Raw genomic sequence first — 24,473 nt, forward strand, 5'->3', positions numbered from 1 at the left:
TATAATGACAGGAAAGAAATCAGGGTGAATTTGAGAAATTGTACCAATCACTGGATGTGGGGGAGACTGAACAAATACACAAGAGGGAGTGTTTGGTTGAGCAAGACCTCAGAGAAAATAGAAAGGGTTAGTGTCTCACAGACATAGAGAACAGACTTGTGGTTGCCAAGGGAGGGGAGGTGTAGGGGAGGGATGGATTGGGAGTTTGAAATGAACAGAGGCAAACTATTATATACAGACTGGATAAACAACAAGGTCCTACTGTGTAGCACAGGGAACCATATTCAATATCCTGTGACAAACCATCGTGGAAAAGAATATATATATATATATATATGACACTTTGCTGTACAGAAGAAATTAACACAACATTGTAAACCAACTATACTTCAATGAAATTAAAAAAAAGTTTTGAAAGGATTAGTGTCAAGAAGTCAGGTGTGTACAACATGGACTAGCCCATAAACCGTGGAGAAGGCAGAGGCAATCGGTGAAGACATATTTTGAAGTAAAGAGGAAGAAAGTTGAAGAAGCTCGAGCCTGGATTTTCAGTAAGCAGGGAGGGCTGAGCATAGACTCAGAATTGTAGACAAATCATGAGATAGCTGATGATAATGGTCCAGAAGAGTAAAAAGTCAAGTGAGGATGGAGGGGACTGATGGAAATGGAAGATAAGAATGTGGACGGTAAGAAAGGAGATGACGGTAAGGGGGAAGAGAAGTATCAGTAAAAGTGAGGACAGAGCCAAAGGAAGTTTCAAGTGGTAGATTTGGGAGTGAAGCTTTTCTGAGGAGTATGCCACAAGATATTTATCATAACATAGTATTTCTTTAAAAATCATCCAAAAATATGACTGTGGAAGGCAACAAAAGAATTTTGCTCTACACTGTGACTTTCTCAATAGTAAGATCTCAGCTGTAATACTGAAGGAACCATAGAATCAAAATATCCACCCATGATACAGTAGTGATAATTCTATTCCAATATCGGACACAGTAATAGTTTACTCACAAGACACAACAAAACTCACCAAAAAAGGCCATCACTTTAACCAGTCTCTAATACCACAAGAGAAACTGGCTTTGAATCATAATGGGGACAGTCCCACTAATCTCATCCTTGTCTTAGCAATTTATCAGGTCAAGTTGAGATTGTGGAGATAGGCTGTCATAGAATTTAAAGATTCCCATTTCCTTAGTTTTATTTCAAAATTATTATTAAGGAATGAAGTCATACATAGCACACTGATAATTTTAAGTAAGTTAGTCTTTCATAAGAGAAAAGGAATATTTTCATCTTGGAGAAGGGCGTTTGCACACAATATGGTCACCCTGCTGCAGCCAGTCGCTTCTAACTGCAGATCTTTACCTGTAACCATGTGTGAAAGAGAATTTGGAGGCTTAGAGAAAGTGTCTTCAAATTAGGAGGCTCCTTTTTCAACATTTAAACAAACATCCTTTTTACTTATACGTACACCAAATTTAATTTTCCTACAGATTGAACACATAAGGCAAAAATATCTAAGGTAAAAACAATTCAATCTTCAGACTCTTCATGGGATTAGAACTCTTTATGTGGGTGTATAACTTTATATTTTCCTTTATTTTTAGGGTTTATAGAAACAGGAGCTATCATTGGTCCTTTGATTGGACTTTCGTTAGCGTCATTCTGTGCAAATGTTTATGTTGACACTGGATCGGTGAACACAGGTAACTCCATAAAATCTATTTATACAGTGTCTAGAGTACACAAAGCAACATTGGGTATGTTATCACATTTAATTGTTGCTTTACCTGACCCTCAGTTAGATAGAATCTCCACTTTCCAGGTGACCAAATTGAAGTTGAGGAGTTTAAATAATTTTCAATATTTCAAACCAGTGAGCAGGAGAGCAAGATACAGTGCTGATCTTCTGACTCAAAATCCAGTGCTCTTTCTACTGCACTAATCATATTTCTTGTTTTCAAAAGATTTAAGCACATAGGTTTAAATTTTTTTTAAATCAAGCAATCATTTGAGGATAACGAAATAGAACTTGTAGCTCTTTAATATGTACCTATTTATAAATTCCTTACATGATAGGACAGATAGTCAAACTAGCTTATTGCTAGACAGTATTGTAACACCACATATTGTCAGACAAGTTTTATCAATGTCTGAATTATATGCAAATTCTGTACTTGGATAGAACCTGACAATTATAATTGTAATAATTTTCTATAGTTCAGAAAGGAAATAATGACTCAAGCTAATAAAAAATGTGTATATCTCTTTACAGATGATCTGACCATAACTCCCACTGACACTCGTTGGGTTGGTGCATGGTGGTTTGGCTTTTTGGTTTGTGCAGGGGTGAATGTGCTTACTGCCATTCCTTTTTTCGTTTTGCCCAAAACGCTTCCAAAGGAAGGACTAGAGGATATTGCTGAGACCGTTAAAAATGACAAAGAAGAGAAACAAAGCGAAGTCAGGAAGAAAAGGGTTGGAATCACTAAAGGCAAATATAAACATTTTATATTTTACAATTTATATTTTACAATTTACTTTTTATTTTCTGTAGTCGTGTCTGTATCTTAGTCTACTACAATATGCTAGGCTGAGTTAAAACAATTTGTCACTGGCAGTCAGCAGTCAATAATGTCTAGCTGTGCTACTACAATAATGTTTTCCCATGCTACCACATGGGAGTGAATGATATAGTTTAGAACCTGACTTAGATCAACATTTATATGAAATTTTATGTCAATCTGGGTACTCAATAAATAAATAAACAAATAAATTAGGTCCCATCTGCCTTAAAAAATCTATTTTACAGAGAGCATAGGTCTAATTAAAAAAGAAACTCAAACCAAGAACAAAAGGAGGAAAATATATACGCTAATCCAAATAAGTACCATATAGGTCTGAAACCAAAAGTATTAGCTGAGTTGTGAGCTTCTTGGAAGTTAAGGCAGAAAAGAAGAAAGGCACCTCAATTATAGGTCATATAATTATCTATATTTGAGAGTGGAAAGGATAACAATTCTTAAAGAGAAATTGTTGCCCAAGTAACAAGTTGTAAAAAAAAGAAAAAAATTATATGATGTACAATACAGGTAATATTGAGTCACATAGTTGTTTTCCAGCAAATTCAGGAGCATATTTCATGTAACAGGTTTTTTTTTGGTATAGATCTGCAATAAAAGATCAAAGCATAATTTACAGAAGGTGTATCTATGGGAAACTAAGTAAGGTAATCTATGTATAGTATTCAAGAATACTCGTTCTCAAACTTGGCCATATATTGGAATCACCTAGGGAATTTTTTAAATTACTGATGCATGGAAATTTTGCAGTATTACCCAGAGGTCTGATTTAATTAGTATAAGGTATGGCCTGGGCCTTGGAATTCTTAAAGAGTGTCCATTTGGAAGGTGGTGGGGGGCTTAGTTTCCTTACCTCAAAGATGGGGATAAAATAGTATTTATTATTATAAAGTTGTTGGGCGAAGGTAAAAGGAGTTCCAGCACATATTACTATTATTACTGCTTACTAGTATTAGTATTATTATTGTTGATGTTGCCACTTCTACCATCACCCGTAAATTATAATATCAATTTGCACAGAATTTTTAGCAGTTACAAATTCACTTAAACCACAATTGAACATAATTTAATACTTCTCATATCATTAGGAGCCAATTCAGAATCTTACAAATTCTCAGAGTCCTTACGATTATATTCACAACTCTTCTCAAAGGGCCGGTATGGACTGGTAGGGAATTTTAACACAGAATATCATTTATAGTCTGCAAGATAAACTAGGAAAGGGCTTAACTTAGTATATGACATCTAGAAAAGAAATTGAAACTACTGAGACTCATCTATTAGGACAGTATGTCAACAAACATGCATGACTTCAAAAGCTCCAAAGAGCTGTGAACACAAGTCACTTCTCTGCCATGTACTTTATTCATAAATATGAATTCTACAACTAGAATTCATTTCTTTGCATTAAACTATGCTTCCTCCTCTTCCAAGTTGTTTACTGATTGATACTTTGCTAGATTGGATTTTAGGCTGTTTATTAAGCAAACCAGGATAATACACAATAAGTAAGGAAATCAAGACAGAGAACATGAAGATAGGAAAAGTGAAAAGAAACTATAAGCGAGACTTTGACCCGAAATGGAGACAGTGTGACCTAGAACATTTGCTAGAGCTGGCCACAAATTTGGCTCTGAGCTTTGTCTGTCCACAAAAACAGGAAAACATTTTGGTTAACTCATTTACATGGTTTTTAGTATATAGCAAATGAATCAGGATCTCAGGGAGCGAGACCTGGGGGTTGGTATTTTAAGACTGTGAACTGTTAGAAGCAAAGAAATGCCTAGTACTTGAGAAAATTCACATGTCATGAATTTCTACATCTAACTACATTTTAAATGTTCAGGAATGATTAATCAATATTTGAGTGTGAACTTCTTTATCAAATTGATTTCCTTCCTGACTTTAGAGGACAGAACAGGAGAGCAAGCATCTTTCATTCTAGATGATCTCTAGAGAAGAGAGGATATTAGTACAAGTAAAAGAGAAGGATAAGAAAGAAATGGTGTGAACTAGGACAATATTTTTGTCATGTAATAGTTATACTTTTTCCTTAAGACATGTTAGTAACGGCAAAACGACTGTGTTCTGATTCCTTCCCACTCAGCTGCCTCACTGTCTTGCAGAAGCTACCAAAACAATGATACAACTTTAGCTTTCAAGGGGCAAAAAGAATCAAGAAACACATGTGCATTATAAAACAGAAAAACATACTTTAGAGGGGAGGTTGATGTTTCAGAAAAAGTCAGTCATAAAATGCAAAGGCAAGTTTGTATGACACTGTTGTCATCCTTTCCTTTCAGATTTTTTACCATTCATGAAAAGTCTTTTGTGCAACCCAGTTTACATGCTTTTCATACTAATAAGTGTGCTGCAATTCAATGCATTTGTCAATATGATCTCCTTCATGCCTAAATATCTGGAACAGCACTATGGAAAATCAGCTTCAGATGCAATCTTTCTCATAGGTATGTTTGTTCTTCTTTGCAATTGTAGCCCACTTTTTTCCCCATGAAATGGTGAACAGTGTGATGATGGGTCTAGGCAACTCCTCAATTGAAATCTGTTAGGATATTTTTGCCTCTGGTAATCTCCCCCCATCTGCTCTCCAGGGAAATCAAGAGAGGGTAAGGAAGGGAAGAAGCCAGAAAATCCTGGTTTTCTTCTTTCTTTGGCTCTTTTTGTAGTCAGAATGCAAATCTGAAATATTTGTGGAAAGTTTAGGGAACGTACAAGTTAGATACAATTTTCAGATTGGTAATTCATTTATGTAAAAAGGAAGACAGAGTTAACTCATTAGGAATTTTGTTTCACATCCAGGTTTTACTTTTTTGGCTCCAATTCATGAATTCTGTGGTTTCTAACTTAGTTCCCTGGCTCCCTTGGTGTTTTGAGACGTCTCTGCAGCCCATACATTCTGATTTTCCTGCAACCACACTAACCTCGGTGGTTCTACTCCACCCTGAGTTTCTCCTGGCATCTTTTTTACTGTTTTGAAAAGAGAATTTCCAGATTACATGTACCCACATCACCTAGAGTGTTTGTTAAAAGTTCAGATACCTGGGACCCATCTCAAATATACTAAATTAGACTCTCTGGAATGGGACTTGAGAATGGATATTAAACAAGCTCTCCCAAGAGTGTGATTCAGTGAACAGACCCTGGCACTGTGAGGATGAAGCCTAGGGCTGTCTTTTCCCTTTCTTTTTCCTTTTTTGGGGCGAGGATTGGGGGAGGGAGAGTGCTAGTCAGTAGTAGCAAGACATTAAATGTAAAGACACTTGACAATCACAGGCTCAGCAAAGTATCTCTAAAATACCTTGAGCTGAGTCAAATTCTTAACAATCAGAGTGGTAATAAAAAGCTGCAGAATCATACAAATCATTCTATGTATGATTATATAATACTGTATATGTTATATACAAATCATTATATATATAATCCCACCCAAAAGAATGGAAAGCAATAAATGACTGGTCGACTTTGACTTGTCACTTCTACCTTGATCCTAAGAAAAGAGATCTAGATCATGATCCCTGCATACAAGAAATTTACAACTTACTGCTATTAATTAAATGAATGACAATGATAACAGTCTTCCAAAATATATTTCGATGTTGTGGGGCATTTAAAAATCTCTCTGTATGTAATACATAACTAAGTGGGGATAAATTTAAATTAGCCTTTTTCACTATGAGTTGGACCTAAGTGGTTTTTTATGTGAGACATATTAGATAAATGTGTTATATTTTTTCCTTTGCTAAGTCATTTTGTACATAATATTTTACTTGCATTTATAGGTATTTATAACTTACCTCCAATATGCATTGGATATATAGTTGGTGGTTTAATTATGAAGAAGTTCAAGATTACTGTCATACAAGCTGCCCACATAGGATGTTGGTTATCCTTAATTGAGTATCTTCTCTATTTTTTGTGTTTTCTCATGATCTGTGATAATTCTTCAGTTGCTGGCATAACCACCTCTTATGAAGGGTATGTTGTTTTCTAATGAATGTCATACTCTTTCAAAAGTTAATAACATATTTTCTACAGTGATTACTCATGACCAGATTATTTGCTAATTGGAGTTAATGGCAGGAATTTGTGGTCTTTCTCCATCTTATTAAAGAGGTTGGGAATATATCACAGAGTTAGTGAGCTTATGATTGCGTGTGTGTGTGTGTGTGTGTGTGTGTGTGTTTGTCTTTGTGATATCCTAGTAGATAGTAAAATGAATATCACAGAAACTAGTTATGGTTTTAGGTTGTATTAGGATGTGTTATCAATATATTTTGTACAACCATAAACAGGTAAAATTAAGAGTTGACTATACAGTCTCAATCACCTTTATATGGTTCCACGATGGGCTTAAATTTAACGTAACTGAATCCTAATACATGATATATCGATGCTTATATAAATGTATATATTTTATTTGTATAGGTATATCTATGTTGTTGAATGGTTTTAGATTTGCATTTTGAGGGTTACCTGGGTTCACAGGAAGGTTTTGCATAGTGATATGAATTTTTAAAAGTCATTTGTAGGACATATCTAGATAATGGAGTGATGAGTTGAAATGAAGAGCATCCTAAAATGGTCCCTTTAAAATTACCAAGGACTATACGATTGGAATAATATTAAATACATAATCATAAAATAATTTTATATATTATCTTATTTGAGTCTTGCAAATTCCATTTAAGATAGCTGTTGTTATTTTCATTTTACAGATGAAGAATTGAGATTCAGAGAGATTAAATGACAAAGGGAGGTCATGGAAAACCTCTTCAACTCCATCAATATATAAGAATAGAATTTAAAATTGGTAAAATCTTAAAGATTATCTCCATCTCCAATTATCCTGATTCCCAGAGCAAATATGTAAAAAGGCATAATCTAGTCATGAGTCAGGACTTTAATTCAGTTTCTAGACTCCCATGCTAGCGTTCTTTTCATCATATTATATTGAACATAAGAAAAGTAATCTTGTTAGACCTTTAGATCTGTTTTTAAATTGAAGTATAGTTGATTTACAATGTGTTAGTTTCAGGTGTACAGCAAAGTGATTCAGTTACACACACACATATATATAAATATATATATATTCTTTTCAGATTCTTTTCCATTATAGGTTATTACAAGATATTGAATACAGTTCCCTGTGCTATACAGTAGTTCTTGTTGTTTATTTTATATAAACTATTCATTTTTTATATAATTCTATTTATTTTTTATAGTGTATATCTGTTAATCTCAAACTCCTAATTTATCCCTCCCTTCTTTCCACTTTGGTAACCATAAATTTGTTTTCTGCGTCTGTGAGTCTGTTTCTGTTTTGTAAATAAGTTCATTTGTATCATTTTGTTTAGATTCCGCCTAAGTGATATCATATGATATTTGTCTTTCTCTGAGTTAGACCCTTTTTAAAAAACTTTTTTTCCCTGGTTTTATTGAGATATAATCGACAAAAAAATCATGTAGGTTTAAGGTGTATAATCTGATGATCTGATACATTATATATTGCAAAATGATTATCACAATAAGGTTAGTTAACACATCCATCACCTCACATATTTACAATTTTGCGTGTGTGTGTGTGGTAAATTTTAAGATCTACTCTCTTGGGAACTTTAAAACATATAGCATTGTTAACCATAGTCATTAGGATGTACATCGTATCCCCAGAACTTATTCACCCCGTCTCTGCAAGCTTGTCCCTTGGACCACGTTTCCCCATTCCTTTTCCTACCTCCCAGCAACCACCAATCTACTGTTTCCGTGAGTTCAGTTTTTTTAGATTCCACAAATAAGTAAGATCATATAGCATTTTTCTTTCTCTGTCTGACTTACTTCACTTTGCATAAAGCCCTCAAGGCTCATCCATATTGTCGCAAATGGCAGGATTTCCTTCTTTTCTACGGTGGGTGATATTCCATTTTGTGTGTGTGTGTGTGTATATATACATATACCACATTTTCTTTACCCATTCATCTGTCAATGCACACAAAGGTTATTTCCATGTCTTATTATTGTGAATAATGCTTCAATGAACACGGGAATAGAGATATCTCTTCAATCGTCTATTTTCATTCCTTCGGATAAATACCCAGAAGTGGAATTGCTGGATCATATGGTAGTTCTATTTTTAATTTCTTGAGGACACTCCATACTGTTTTCCACAGTGGCTCTATCAATTTACATTCCCACCAAAAGTGCACAAGGTTTCCCTTTTCTCTACATTCTCGCCAGCATTTGTTACCTCTTTCCTTTTGATAATAGACATCCCCTTAAACATCCTAATAGGTATGAGGTGATATCTCATTGTGGTTTTGATCTGCATTTCCCTGATAATTAGTGATGTTGAGCATCTTTTCATTTACCTGTTTGGCTGTTTGTATGTCTTCTTTGGAAAAAATGTCTATTCAGTTCCTCTGCCCATTTCTAAATTAGATCATTTGGTTTTTGTTATTGAGTTGTATGAGTTCTTTATATTTTGGAAATTAACCTCTTATCAGATATATGATTTGCAACTATTTTCTCCCATTTCATAGGTTGCCTTTTCATTTCGTTGATGGTTTCACTTTCTGTGCAGCAGCTTTTTAGTTTGACATCATCCTCCTCATTTATTTTTCCTTTTGTTACTTGTGCTTTTGTTGTCAAATCCAAAAAAATCATTGCCAATACTGGAGTCAAGGAGCTTACCCTTTATGTTTTCTTCTAGGAGTTTCATGGTTTCTGGTCTTAAATTTAAATCTTAATCAATTTGAGTTGATTTTTGTGTATGGTGTAAGATAAGGATCCAGTTTCATTCTTCTGCATGTGGATGTCTGGTTTTCCCGCCACCATTTATGAAGAGACTTTCCCAACCCTACTGTATATATTCCTGGCTCCTTTGTTGTAAATTAATTGACATACATGCATAGGTTTTTTTCTGGGCTTTCTATTCTGTTCCATTGATCTATGTGACTGTTTTTATGCCAATACCATACTGTTTTAATTACAATAGCTTTGTAATATGGTTTGAAACCAGGAAGTGTGATATTTACACCTTTATTCTTCTTTCTCAAGATTCCTTTGACTATTCAGGGTCTTTGTGGCTGTAGGATGGGCTCTGTGGCTGCCCAGGCTCTCTGGCCAGGCTTTCTGGATGCGTAGGACTGGAGGCTATACTTAGCAGCTGGGTGGAGCTCCATGGCCAGGGTGGCCTGTTGACTGGGAACCCAAATCAGGCAGAACTGCCAACCGAACTCTCTGGCCAGATGGGGTCACCACTTAGCTCTGCAAATGGGCAGAGGCACTAGCTGGGATCCCTGCTTGGGCACTGCTGCAAGCAGGAATGCAGTTTACCAAGATCTGACTGCTGGTTGCTGTAAGTCCTGCCCCCCTCTCCTTCTCCAGTGGTCAAACCCCACAGATTCTCCCAGTGATCCCCTTGTGGAAAGATCTGAGTGGGCCTCCTGGAAAGCATTCCACAATCTGGGGGCACTGGGCTTTCTTTTCCCACTGGAGAAACCATAGGCTTAGGGGGGCTGTCTTGATGTGGTGTTGTACTAGCCTGGGGGAGGGGCAATCTGCTCAGAGTGTTACTGCTCCTGTTATCCTTCTAAGGTCATCCTTCTCGGTCTCTGTGGCTCAGGAGGTGCTCCAGCCTCACAACTGTGTTCTGGGATTTTCACAGTGGTGTCTTGTTTATGGATAGCTGCTAATTGGTCTTCTTGATGATCACTGAACACCTTTTATACTAGAAGAATGTATTTGTTTACTCAAGTAGTTATGTTTCTGGAGCTAAATGTATTATATACATTATAAATTGCACTTACAGACTTTGCTCTTACAGATTTTGAGCACTTGAGATTGTTTTTATAAAATATGATCTCTCTTGTTATTTTCCACCATGTGGACCAACACTGGGTCATTGTTCATCTTCATTTTTGAGTTCTAATTAATACCTGGAAAAATACTTTCTGCATAGTAGGTGCTCAGTTAATGCTTGTTTATTGGCTTTTGTTTACCTGAAAGAGATCATTGAAAAACTGGCTGTGGTCACCAAAGTAAGGTATATTTTCTTGCAGTTATAGTATCCAGGCCATACATTGACAGTTGGCAGATTTCTGCTTCTATTTTGGGGAGTAGAAGAAATATAATTGGGAACTGAGATGAAAAGAAAAAGAAAATGCTCTAATATTCTTTCAATATCCATGGCATTATTTTAAATCATTTCAGAGTGCAACAAGATTTACATGTGGGAAATGTCATCCTTGCTGACTGCAACATGGATTGTAACTGTCCAGCTAAAATATGGGACCCTGTATGTGGAAACGATGGTTTGTCATACATGTCAGCTTGTCTTGCAGGTTGTGAGACATCCTCTGGAACAGGAATAAACATGGTAACACATCTTATTGGCCTTTTATACAGAACTTTTGTTTTATGCACTGCATTGGCACATTCCAACGATGAACCGGGTCCATATTTGACAAAAGTAAAATTAAAGTCTTTCCTCAAAACCAAATTAACATTTTTTTGTGGAAAAAATAAGTTACTTTCTATGTGCTCACTAAATTTATCTTTTACTTCCTAGATCTTATTTGAAATCTTCTGCATGTCTGAGCCCTGATCTTTAATTTCATAACAGTTGACATTATTACTTAATTTCATTTAAAAATACTCTAGACTGAAAAAAAACCACTCTAGACTGAGATAAAGTAGGCAGTTTTGCTCTCAGTTAACCAGTCAATCTCTTTGCTGGGTTTTTTCTCTTTTTTCCTGTGTATATGTACACATGCACTTTCTGTATTTGTACATCCTGACAGGTTTTTAAGAAGATAGAATTGGGCATGTTTTCTTGCCTAAAAAATGTCACAGAATGTTGGTTGGTAATCAAAATAAAATACAAATTTTGATTTTTTTTTTTTTTCTATTGCTGGGTCAAAACATATACAAAATTCTAACGTTTTTAATGGTTATTTATTTATTTATTTATTTAAAACATCTTTATTGGAGTATAATTGCTTTACAATGGTGTGTTAGTTTCTGCTGTATAACAAAGTGAATCAGCTATATGTATACATACATCCCCATATCCCCTCCCTCTTGCGTCTCCCTCTCACCCTCCCTATCCCACCCCTCTAGGTGGTCACAAAGCACCAAGATGATCTCCCTGTGCTATGCGGCTGCTTCTCACTAGCTATCTATTTTACGTTTGATAGTGTATATATGTCCAGGCCACTCTCTCACTTTGTCCCAGCTTACCCTTCCCCCTCCCCATATCCTCAAGTCCATTCTCTAGTAGGTCTGTGTCTTTATTCCCGTCTTGCCCCTAGGTTCTTCAGAATCTTTTTTTTTTTTCTTAGATTCCATATATATGTGAAAGCATATGGTATTTGTTTTTCTCTTTCTGACTTACTTCACTCTGTATGACAGACTCTAGGTCCATCCACCTCACTATAAATAGCTCAATTTTGTTTCTTTTAATGGCTGAGTAATATTCCATTGTATATACGTGCCACATCTTCTTTATCCATTCATCTGTTGATGGAAACTTAGGTTGCTTCCATGTCCTGGCTATTGTAAATAGAGCTGCAATGAACATTTTGGTACATGACTCTTTCTGAATTATGGTTTTCTCAGGGTATATGCCCAGTAGTGGGATTGCTGGGTCGTCTGGTAGTTCTATTTTTAGTTTTTTAAGGAACCTCCATACTGTTCTCCATAGTGGCTGTATCAATTTACATTCCCACCAACAGTGCAAGAGGGTTCCCTTTTCTCCACACCTTCTCCAGCATTTATTGTTTGTAGATTTTTTGATGATGGCCATTCTGACTGGTGTGAGATGATATCTCATTGTAGTTTTGATTTGCATTTCTCTAATGATTAATGATGTTGAGCATTCTTTCATGTGTTTGTGGCAATCTGTATATCTTCTTTGGAGAAATGTCTATTTAGGTCTTATGCCCATTTTTGGATTGGGTTGTTTGTTTTTTTGAAATTGAGCTGCATGGGCTGCTTATAAATTTTGGAGCTTAATCCTTTGTCAGTTGCTTCATTTGCAAATATTTTCTCCCATTCTGAGGGTTGTCTTTTGTCTTGTTTATGGTTTCCTTTGCTGTGTAAAGCTTTTAAGTTTCATTAGGTCTCATTTGTTTATTTTTGATTTTATTTCCATTTCTGTAGGAGCTGGGTCCAAAAGGATCTTGCTGTGATTTATGTCATAGAGTGTTCTGCCTATGTTTTCCTCTAAGAGTTTGATAATGTCTGGCCTTATATTTAGGTCTTTAATGCATTTTGAGCTTATTTTTGTGTATGGTGTTAGGGCATATTCTAATTTCATTCTTTTATATGTAGCTGTCCAGTTATCCCAGCACCACTTATTGAAGAGGCTGTCTTTTCTCCACTGTATACTCTTGCCTCCTTTATCAAAGATAAGGTGACCATATGTGTGTGGGTTTATCTCTGGGCTTTCTATCCTGTTCCATTGATCTATATTTCTGTTTTTGTGCCAGTACCATACTGTCTTGATTACTGTCACTTTGTAGTATAGTCTGAAGTGAGGGAGCCTGATTCCTCCAGCTCCCTTTTTCTTTCTCAAGATTGCTTTGGCTATTGGGGTCTTTTGTGTTTCCATACAAATTGTGAAATTTTTTGTTCTAGTTCTGTGAAAAATACCAGTGGTAGTTTGATAGGGATTTCACTGAATTTGTAGATTGCTTTGGGTAGTATAGTCATTTTCACAATGTTGATTCTTCCAATCCAAGAACATGGTATATCTCTCCATCTATTTGTATCATCTTTAATTACTTTCACCAGTGTCTTATAATTTTCTGCATACAGGTCTTTTGTCTCCTTAGGTAGGTTTATTCCTAGATATTTTATTCTTTTTGTTGCAATGGTGAATGGGAGTGCTTTCTTAATTTCATTTTCAGATTTCTCATCATTAGTGTATAGGAATGCAAGAGATTTCTGTGCATTAATTTTGTATCCTGCTATTTTACCAAATTCATTGATTAGATCTAGTAGTTTTCTGGTAGCATCTTTAGGAATCTCTATGTACAGTATCATGTCATCTGCAAACAGTGACAGCTTTACTTCTTCTTTTCCAATTTGGATTCCTTTTATTTCTTTTTCTTCTCTGATTACTGTGGCTAAAACTTCCAAAACTATGTTGAATAATAGTGGTGAGAGTGGGCAATCTTGTCTTGCTCCTGATCTTAGCGGAAATGGTTTCAGTTTTTCACCATTGAGGACAATGTTGGCTATGGGTTTGTCATATATGGCCTTTATTATGTTGAGGTAGGTTTCCTCTATGCCTACTTTCTGGAAAGTTTTTATCATAAATGGGTGTTTAATTTTGTCAAAAGCTTTTTCTGCATCTATAGAGATGATCATATGGTTTTTATCCTTCAATTTCTTAATATGGTGTATCACATTGATCGATTTGCGTATATTGAAGAATCCTTGCATTCCTGGGGTGAACCCCAGTTGATCATGGTGTATGATCCTTTTAATGTGCTGTTGGATTCTGTTTGCTAGTATTTTGTTGAGGATTTTTGCATCTATGTTCATCAGTGATATTGGCCTATAGTTTTCTTTCTTTGTAACATCTTTGTCTGGTTTTGGTATCAGGGTGATGGTGGCCTCGTAGAATGAGTTTGGGAGTGTTCCTCCCTCTGCTATATTTTGGAAGAGTTTGAGAAGGATAGGTGTTAGCTCTTCTCTAAATGTTTGATAGAATTCGCCTGTGAAGCCATCTGGTCCTGGGCTTTTGTTTGTTGTAAGATTTTTAATCACAGTTTCAATTTCAGTGCTTGTGATTGGTCTGTTCATATTTTCTATTTCTTCCTGGTTCAGTCTCGGAAGGTTGTGCATTTCTAAGAATTTGTCCATTTCTTCCAGGTTATCCATTTTATTGGCATATAGTTGCTTGTAGTAATCTCTCATGATCCTTTGTATTTCTGTAGTGTCAGTTGTTACTTCTCCCTTTTCATTTCTAATTCTATTGAGCCTTCTCCCTTTTTTTCTTGATGAGTCTTGCTAATGGTTTATCAATTTTGTTTACCTTCTCAAAGAACCAGCTTTTCATTTTATTGATCTTTGCTATCACTTCCTTCATTTCTTTTTCATTTATTTCTGATCTGGTCTTTATGATTTCGTTCCTTCTGCTAACTTTGGGGTTTTTCTGTTCTTCTTTCTCTAATTGCTTTAGGTGTAAGGTTAGGTTGTTTATTTGAGATGTTTCTTGTTTCTTAAGGTAGGATTGTATTGCTATAAACTTCCCTCTTAGAACTGCTTTTGCTGCATCCCATAGGTTTTGGGTCATTATGTTTTCATTGTCATTTGTTTCTATGTATTTTTTGATTTCCTCTTTGATTTCTTCAGTGATCTCTTGGTTATTAAGTAGTGTATTGTTTAGCCTCCATGTGTTTGTGTCTTTACAGATTTTTTCCTGTTATTGATATCTAGTGTCATAGCGTTGTGGTCAGAAAAGATACTTGATACAATTTCAATTTTCTTAAATTTACCAAGGCTTGATTTGTGATCTATCCCAAGATATGATCTATCCTGGATCTATCCTGGAGAATGTTCCATGAGCACTTGAGAAGAATGTGTATTCTGTTGTTTTTGGATGGAGTGTCCTATAAATATCAATTATGTGCATCTTGTTTAATGTATCATTTAAAGCTTGTGTTTCCTTACTTATTTTCATTTTGGATGATCTGTCCATTGGTGAAAGTGGGGTGTTAAAGTCTCCTACTATGATTGTGTTACTGTTGATTTCCCCTTTTATGGCTGTTAGTATTTGCCTTATTTATTGAGGTGCTCCTATGTTGGGTGCATAAATATTTACAATTGTTATATCTTCTTCTTGGATCGATCCCTTGATCATTATGTAGTGTCCTTCTTTGTCTCTTGTAATAATCTTTATTTTAAAGTCTATTTTGTCTGATATGAGAATTGCTACTCCAGCTTTCTTTTGATTTCCATTTGCATGGAATATCTTTTTCCATCCCCTCACTTTCAGTCTGTATGTGTCCCTAGGTCTGAAGTGGGTGTCTTTTAGACAGCATATATACGGGTCTTGTTTTTGTATCCATTCAGCCAGTCTATGTCTTTTGGTTGGAGCATTTAATCCATTTACATTTAAGGTAATTATCGATATGTATGTTCCTATTCCCGTTTTCTTAATTGTTTTGGGTTTGTTATTGTAGGTCTTTTGTGTCTGTCCCTAGTGGCTAAGGTTTGTTCAGTGGGTTGTGTAGGGTTCCTGGTGGAGGGGACTAGTGCCTGTGTTCTGGTGGATGAGGCTGGATCTCGTCTTTCTGATGGGCAGGTACATGTCTGGTGGTGTGTTTTGGGGTGTCTGTGGCCTTATTATGATTTTAGGCAGCCTCTCTGCTAATGGATGGAGTTGCGTTCCTGTCCTGCTAGTTGTTTGGCATGGGGTGTCCAGCACTGTAGCTTGCTGGTCGTTGAGTGAAGCTGGGTCTTGGCATTGAGATGGAGATCTCTGGGAGATTTTTGCTGTTTGGTATTACGTGGAGCTGGGAGGTCTCTTGTGGACCAGTGTCCTGAAATTGGCACTCCCACCTCAGAGGCACAGCCCTGATGCCTGGCTGGAGCACCAAGAGCCTGTCATCCACATGGCTCAGAATAAATGGGAGAAAAAAAAGAAAGAAAGAAAGAAGAAGATAAAATAAAATAAAGTTATTTAAATAAAAAATAATTATTAAAAAAAATTTTTTAAGTCATAAAAAAAAATAAAAAGTAAAAAAGAAAGAAAGAAAGAAAGAAGAGAGCAACCAAACCAAAGAACAAATCCACCAATGATAACAAGTGCTAAAAGCTATACTTAAAAAAAAAAAAAAAAAAAGGACAGACAGAACCCTAGGACAAATGGTAAAAGCAAAGCTATACAGATAAAATCACACACAGAAGCATACACATACACACTAAAAAAGGAGAAAAAGGGAAAAAATATATATATGTCATTGCTCCCAAAGTCCACCTCCTCAATTTTGGGATGATTCGTTGTCTATTCAGGTATTCCACAGATGCAGGTACGTCAAGTTGATTGTGGAGATTTAATCCACCGCTCCTGAGGCTGCTGGGAGAGATTTCCCTTTCTCTTCTTTGTTCGCACAGCTCCGGGGGTTCAGCTTTGGATTTGGACCCGCCTCTGCATGTAGTTCGCCTGAGGGCATCTGTTCTTTGCTCAGACAGGACGGGGTTAAAGAATCAGCTGATCTGGGGGCTCTGGCTCACTCAGGCCGGGGGGAGGGAGGGGTACGGATGCGGGGCGAGCCTGCGGTGGCAGAGGCTGGCGTGACGTTGCAGCAGCCTGAGGCGCCGTGTGTTCTCCCGGGGAAGTTGTCCCTGGATCACGGGACCCTGGCAGTGGTGGGCTGCACTGGCTCCCGGGAGGGGCGGTGTGGAGAGTGACCTGTGCTCGCACACAGGCTTCTTGGTGGCTGCAGCAGTGGCCTTAGCGTCTCATGCCCGTCTCTGGGGTCCGCGCTGATAGCCGCGGCTCGCGCCCGTCTCTGGAGCTCGTTTAAGTGGCGCTCTTGGTCCCCTCTCCTCGCGTACCAGGAAACAAAGAGGCAAGAAAAAGTATCTTGCCTCTTCGGCAGCTGCAGACTTTTTCCCGGACTCCCTCCCGGCTAGCTGTGGCGCACTAACCCCTTCAGGCTGTGTTCACGCCGCCAACCCCAGTCCTCTCCCTGCGAGCCGACGGAAGCCCGAGCCTCAGCTCCCAGCCCCCGCCCGCCCCGGCGGGTGAGCAGACAAGCCTCTCGGGCTGGTGAGTGCTGCTCGGCGCCGATCCTCTGTGCGGGAATCTCTCCGCTTTGCCCTCCGCACCCCTGTGGCTGCGCTCTCCTCCGTGGCTCCGAAGCTTCCCCCCTCCGCCACCCGCAGTCTCCGCCCGCGAAGGGTCTTCCTAGTGTGTGGACACCTTTCCTCCTTCACGGCTCCCTCCCACTGGTGCAGGTCCCGTCCCTATTCCTTTCTCTCTGTTTTTTCTTTTTTCTTTTGCCCTACCCAAGTACGTGGGGATTTGCTTACCTTTTGGGAGGTCTGAGGTCTTCTGCCAGCGTTCAGTAGGTGTTCTGTAGGAGTTGTTCCACATGTAGATGTATTTCTGATGTATTTGTGGGGAGGAAGGTGATCTCAGCGTCTTACTCTTCCGCCATCTTGAAGCTACGCCTTCCAAATTTTGATTCTTATTGAAACCTGGGAACATAAGAATTCAAAAAGGGTTGACTTTGTTCTGTTTGTGAAATAAACTATATTTTTTGAAACAAAACTTTGTTTATTGGTTAGTAAATATTTCAACTGAGCATTCTGAAACAAATTTTATTTGTCATATTTAGCATGTGGCAAAACAGCATGTGTTTCTAAAAAGCATGACTTTAAGGCAACAGAGCTATTGCAAATTTACTCAAATTTAGAAAGAAATACGCTTTTTCGGAAACCACCCTTGTATGTTTTGTTTCACGAGATAATCCTGAGACACTATAAAGGATATGAGAACAAAGGGAACAAACTGTCTATCTTGACCTAATTGGGAATGCAGAAAATATTTGAGATTTGTATTCAAAAGTTTCCTTCCTTAAATAGGATAATATATTATTTTTGACAGGTGTTCCAAAATTGTAGCTGCATTCAAACACCAGGAAATTCATCTGCAGTTCTTGGGCTATGTGACAAGGGACAGGACTGTTCCATGATGCTCCAGTACTTTTTAATCTTGTCGGTGGTCAGCAGTTTCATCTATTCTTTATCTGCCATCCCTGGATATATGGTTCTCCTGAGGTACAAGAATTATTTTCTTTATTTAGATTTATTTCTGGTTATTTAGTAAGGGAGCTTTTTCTAAGAAAGCCACTTGAAGTCCACAGTATCTAAGAACCTGGTGCTCTATATATACCATTTATTAAGATTTTCCCATCAAGCATTGTTGAATTTTAAAGTTAGCAATAAAAATGTTCATCTGTTGGTATTTGCCTCCCTATCTTTCCTACCTTATTTCTTAGAGTTAAATTAGCGAATCTCTCATTGTTTAACACAAGAAGAGACACATTTATATTTTAGGGTAAACCATATGAAATGATCATTTTCCTAGGTACAGAGTGGTTGACTAGCTGTCATTTCTTATAGTTCAACCTATAGGACAGCAGAGTTTAAAGCTGTCGGAAGTCTCAGTTTCACCAATTACTACCCACAGGGCAAAAGGCAGGTCAATTGATCTTTCTGAGCTCCTTTTATCTTTAATTAAAAAATGGATATATAATGAATGCTCAACTGTCTTATAAGGCTACTGTGAGACACAAACGTTGAAGGGCTTACTGAAAGTAGGAAATTGCAGAGCTAGGATTCAGACTTAGGTTTATTACCTGTATTTTTCCAATTACAGCAGCTTCATGCCTTGTAAACAATTCTAAACATGCCTAGTAAACAAAGTGCATTGTTTTCTCTTTTCTTCATCTTGAAGCAGAGTTAAGTTGATCATAATTCTCAGTTCATAGTTTATCCTAGGTGAGGTAAGGTTTCCCTCTTGTTTTATTTCACTTTATTTTAATTTTTTTCATTCCATTCCCCACTTCCTATCACCACCGGCATCTATATTAATATGATAGACATATGTTCTTAAATACATACTTTCCTTTGTAAAATATTAAGTTTTTTTGTGTATTGTGTTTTATATTCACACAAATAGTGTTGTGCCATAAATTTGTTTTGGTTCAAAAGGCACACGGATACATAAATTCACGAAGTACTGCTATACACCAATAACTTATGAGTTACAAGTACACCAATAACTTATGAGTTATTCTCGTACCATCAATGCACGGGAATTTCTACTTCCTTACAGCCTCACCAGCACTTAGAATTATTGAACTTTCTGACTTTGACTCTTCCAATGGGTGTAAAATGGTAGCTCACTGATGTTTTAATATGTGATTTCCTAATTCAATGAGTTTAAGAATTTCTTCAAACTTTTTTCTAGCTATTAATGCTTCTGCTTCAAGATGCTTATTCATTATTTTTGCCCATTTTCATTATAATTCCTATACTTTTCTTGGTGAATTATAGACATTAATCTAATATTGTTTACTTGATACAATTATCTTTTCCTGGTCTCTCATCTTTCCTTTGAATTTTTTCATAGTATTTTTTATGAAATTAAATCCTAAATTTTGTTGTACTGAAATCTAACAATTTTCTTGCCTTAGAGTTTGTGTATTGGGGAGTCATATTTCAAAAGGGTTTCCATATTCCTAATTTATAAAAGTATTCCCCTAAATTTTATCCTACTAGCTATACAGCTTTACCTAGTGCTTTAAGTCATCACAAGTCTATCTTTATGTGTGGCTCAAGGGAGAGAGATATTCAGTGTTATTTTTCTCCAAAAAAAAAGTAGTTTTCCCAGCATCATAGCACAAATAAGAGGTCTTTTTCCCACTGATTTGTGGTGCCATCTTTATCATATTTAAAGTTTTTATATAACATGGGCCATTTTCATTCTTATTCTGTTCCACAGTTTATTTGTTCTCATACCAGTGACATTGCATATGTTAATATCTCATACAGTAGCTCTTCCTCACCCACCCACCACTTTCACCTTCACTCTTCCTTTATTCTTTTCTTCCTAAATTGATTTAGGTATCAATGCATGGATCTTTATACTCACATATGAATTTTGATTGTATGGATTCTATATATTAATTGGAGAAACTCTGACATCAAATATTTGTGAACATGGAATATTTTTCCATTTATTTAAAATTTCCTTTATAGATACTACACACACACACACACACACAATATATATATATTATATATATATATATATATATACACACACACAAAATGGTACCATGTACAATTGCAAATATATATGTACCCATATATATCCAAACATACATATATGGACATGTACTTATTTGTAATTTAACATGGTGTTATTTTCTTTTATATTTTCTAGTTGGTTATTGTTGGTTTAGAGGAATGCTGTTGATTTTTTAAAGTTTACTTTTTATCCAGCAACTTTTCTTAATTGTTCTAATAACTTGTTGATTTTGTTAGGTTTTCTATGTAGAAATATGTTCACATATGGAAAGTTTTATCTCTTCACTTCCAAACCTTACACATATTAGGTTTTAAAAATTTTCTTACAGCATCAGCTTGGACCTCCAAATGTGTGTTAAACTATTTGGTGATAGTGAGTATTCTTGTTCTTTTCTAATTTTAATGGAAACCATGTAAAATGTTTCCATTAAATATGATGCTTGCTATAGATTTTTAGTATGAGTTTTCATCTAGTTTCTGAGTTTTTAATAATAGAATCAGTATTAAACTATCAAATATATTTTTCTTCATCTAGGAAAAAATTTACATATAGTCTTCCAACTCGGTACTTTTAGTGTAGTGGAAAAAAGTGATAGATTTTTTTCTACATTGAACTGCTTGCATATCTAAGAAAAACCATACTTAATCACAATATATTTTTATATATGATTTGATTTAAATAATAATTTATTTAAAATTATTATATCTATGTTGATAAGTAAAACATACCTTTTATTTTCTATTCTTTTTTGTTTGTTTTTTTGGAATCTTTCTAGGCCCACAAAATGAATTAATAAATTTTCTATTTTTAAACTTCTGGAAAAACTTACATTAAATATCTGTTTGTTGAAAGTTTTATGAATTCACCTGTAAAACTATGTGTACTTTGGTCTTATTTTGTCAGTGATACTTGGTTATTATTTTCATTTATTTAATGTTAGTGTCTATTCACATTTTCCATATCTGCTTACACCAGTTGTATACTTGTTAGTGTATGGTGTTTATAACATTCTTTTATCATTCTGATAGTCTCTGATATATCTGAAGGATTTTCCATTTTTTTCTGTATTTTGTTTATTGCATCTTCTTTATTTTTTTTCTTGATTATTGTTGCCAGAGGCTGTTTTATTTTTCTTTTTTAAAGAACCAGTTTTTGGTTTTGATAATCTTTATTTCATCTATTTCTGCTCTTTATTTTATTTATTTTAAAATATTTTTCCTTTTGGGCTTGCTCTGTTTTTCTTTATCCAACTATTTGAGTTTAACACTTAGATAATTTGCTCATTTTGATTAATGTAAATAAAATCATACATTTCCTTGCAAGTATTGCTTTAGTTATATCTGAACTAGTATTTTCCATGAAGTTTACTTCTAAATCTTTTGTAATGTCTTTTATGTTTGCTCCACCAAACCAAAATTTATTTATGTGTTATATAATTTCCATATCTATGAGAAATTTCTATAGGTATCCTTTATTATTGTTATTTCATTTTCATGTTCAGAGAATATAATCTGACAGATGTGGGGTTTGGGGGGGAAATATTGAGGCTTTCTTTGGGGCATAATGCATGTTCAATTTTTGAGTGTTTCATGTGTTTCTGAAAAGAAAGTGTAACTTCTGCATTTTGGATATACAGTTTCCATATTTCTTGGATTGAAGTTAATCACTGTGTTATCTAAATTTTGTAAATCTATGCTTGTTTTTTGTCTGCTTAATTCAACAGTTTTTTGAAGATGGATGTTAAAATCTTTAAAAATTGCTGATGTGTTTCTTCCTATAATTCTGTCAGTTTTTTAATTTATATATTTGGAGGCTATACTGTAGGATGTAAATGTGTCTTTGATCATTATACTTCTATTATTAGCAGCACTTAATTTTCTTCTTTATCTTTTAGTCATTTCTTTCAGGCAATTCTATTTTGTTTCTTATTAAAATTGCAGTACTGGCTTTCTTTTGGTTCACTGCTTCCTGTTACACCTTTTTCCTTCCCTTTCTTTTCAATCTTCAATCTTCTATTTCACTTTATAGACAATATGTTAGATCTGATTTTGTAATTTCAGATTGGTGAGTTTAACCCACTTATATTTATTGTAATTAATGTGATAGGGCTCTTTTGCCACTTTATTTCATATATTCTATTTATTTGACTTTTTGCTTCTTTCTTTGCTTTCCATTGTATTTATTGGATTTTCTTCTGCTGCTTTAAAAGTCATATCTTTCCAATGGCTAGCCTGATTATTGAAATTCTTAGCTACATTTCTGTTTTACTTATCAATTTCAAAACTTTTCAGTAATAATATCTACTTTCTATTAAGATGAATACTTAATCATGCTCTCAGCTCTCTTCATATCTTTACTCTCTTCCTCCAGCTCTTGCCAAGATCACATTGTTGAATTTAACACCTGGATTTTTATGGATGTACTTATGCTTTTCTCTATTTTTGTGGAATCTTCATGGATCTCCTACCATGATGGTAGAGGGATGCAAAATCTATGCTACTCTGCCAGTTTTTAAGAACTATTTTAATTTCTCTCAGCATTTTCCCATAATTTGCATTTTAATTTTTCTTTCTTATTTCTGGATTCTAGAAATTAATGTTGTTATTAATGTCAAATAGTGACAGCATTTGGAGAACAGTTTAAACTGTTTACAATTTCTTAGCTATAAGGATTTCATGCTTTTGTGAGATCATAAGGTGGTATATTAGAAATAGAGGAGAAAGAAAAATTCTTCAGTAAAATTTAAATGCCCTATTTTCTGTATTAAATGGTAACTATGGGAGCAAGAGGGTCATGCTAGGTCTCCTGGCTTTTCTTACTTCCTTCTCAGTAAAATCCTTGATGCTGTCTAAATAACCTACGTGTTAGATAGATAATGACCAGATCAACTGTATCTCAGTCTATGACGCTGAAGAGTTATTTGAATTGGTAAAATACTTATGCCAAGAAAACGCCAATAATATGATGTTTTTGCTAAAAATGTACTACGTCCTTTTGTGAAGAAAGCTGCTTTCATTTTCTCGGCTTTGAGTTAATCAAAGAAGGGAAGGGAATACAGAGGAACTCTCCAAGTGAATTCTTGGAGCAGGTAGCCATGCTGATGCTGAAGTGAGTGGAACACAAGAAGTGCCATTGGGGAATTATAGTCTTCATTTCTACTCATAGGAATTTCAGGCAACAGTGAAAACATCAGGGAATTTCTGGAGAGAATGGAGGAATCTGTGCCACTCCTGAAAAGATACCAAGTCACTTAAAATATGTTTGCTTTGGATTTTTTTCATCACTTTCCTTTGAAAATTTTTATTCTGGCTTTCTTTTCTCCTTACATTTATTTTTTAAAATTCTTTGCTTTTCTGTATTTTGTTAATACAAATAATTTAAATACACCTAGGGTTGCATTGTTATTGTTTTAGGCTAAAGTTTTAACCATTAGAATCAAGAAATACTATTCAAGAAGAGGATACTGGGGTAGAAATCAACTGATATGAAACATTTTCTTCCTTGATAACTTTATGATAGAAATGAATGAGCAAAAAGTGATGGATAAAATGCCAAGGACCAGAGGTGGGGCTCCTGTGAAGGTTATGAACTGGATAATCAGGCCTTGAATAACCAAGACCTGAGCAGGCAGGAAAATTTTCTAAGGCTCAGTGTGTTACTAGCACACAAACAGTTCTTTTAAGAAACTGTGGTAGATTTTAAATGTCTATTTTTTAAATTTATGAATTCATTTATTTTTTAGGTGTATCAAGCCTGAAGAGAAGTCTCTTGGTGTGGGATTACATGCATTTTGCACAAGGGTATTAGGTAAAAATAGTTATTTTTCCCAACATCACATCAGACCACTATTAAATACTAAGTAGATGAAATCACTCCCTCAGAGTAACAGTCTAACAAATATCCCTTCTGCTTGTAAACAGCACTTTGTAGTGTGAGAATGAACAACAAAAAGAAATAGAGAACTTCTCTTTTTTATTTGAAAAAGACCTATCTGACCTTAATTCTACTTTTCATCAATTGCTTTTTATCAATGC

At 35.6% G+C, this 24,473-nt stretch overlaps 1 protein-coding gene across 2 annotated transcripts in view; it reads left to right on the plus strand.

Moving 5' to 3' along the window:
- The window catches only part of SLCO1A2 (solute carrier organic anion transporter family member 1A2), a 103,362-nt gene that overhangs the window by 71,766 nt on the left and 7,123 nt on the right, over window positions 1-24,473 (plus strand). For both annotated transcript variants that reach the window (XM_061204420.1, XM_061204421.1), the window contains 7 exons: window positions 1,611-1,709; window positions 2,279-2,497; window positions 4,889-5,053; window positions 6,386-6,581; window positions 10,815-10,980; window positions 18,229-18,401; window positions 24,182-24,246. In XM_061204420.1, coding sequence (XP_061060403.1) covers window positions 1,611-1,709; window positions 2,279-2,497; window positions 4,889-5,053; window positions 6,386-6,581; window positions 10,815-10,980; window positions 18,229-18,401; window positions 24,182-24,246 — 1,083 coding nt within the window. The remainder of the gene's footprint in view (window positions 1-1,610; window positions 1,710-2,278; window positions 2,498-4,888; window positions 5,054-6,385; window positions 6,582-10,814; window positions 10,981-18,228; window positions 18,402-24,181; window positions 24,247-24,473) is intronic.

The sequence above is a fragment of the Eubalaena glacialis genome, chromosome 11, assembly GCF_028564815.1.
Source record: "Eubalaena glacialis isolate mEubGla1 chromosome 11, mEubGla1.1.hap2.+ XY, whole genome shotgun sequence".
Lineage (NCBI taxonomy): Eukaryota > Metazoa > Chordata > Mammalia > Artiodactyla > Balaenidae > Eubalaena > Eubalaena glacialis.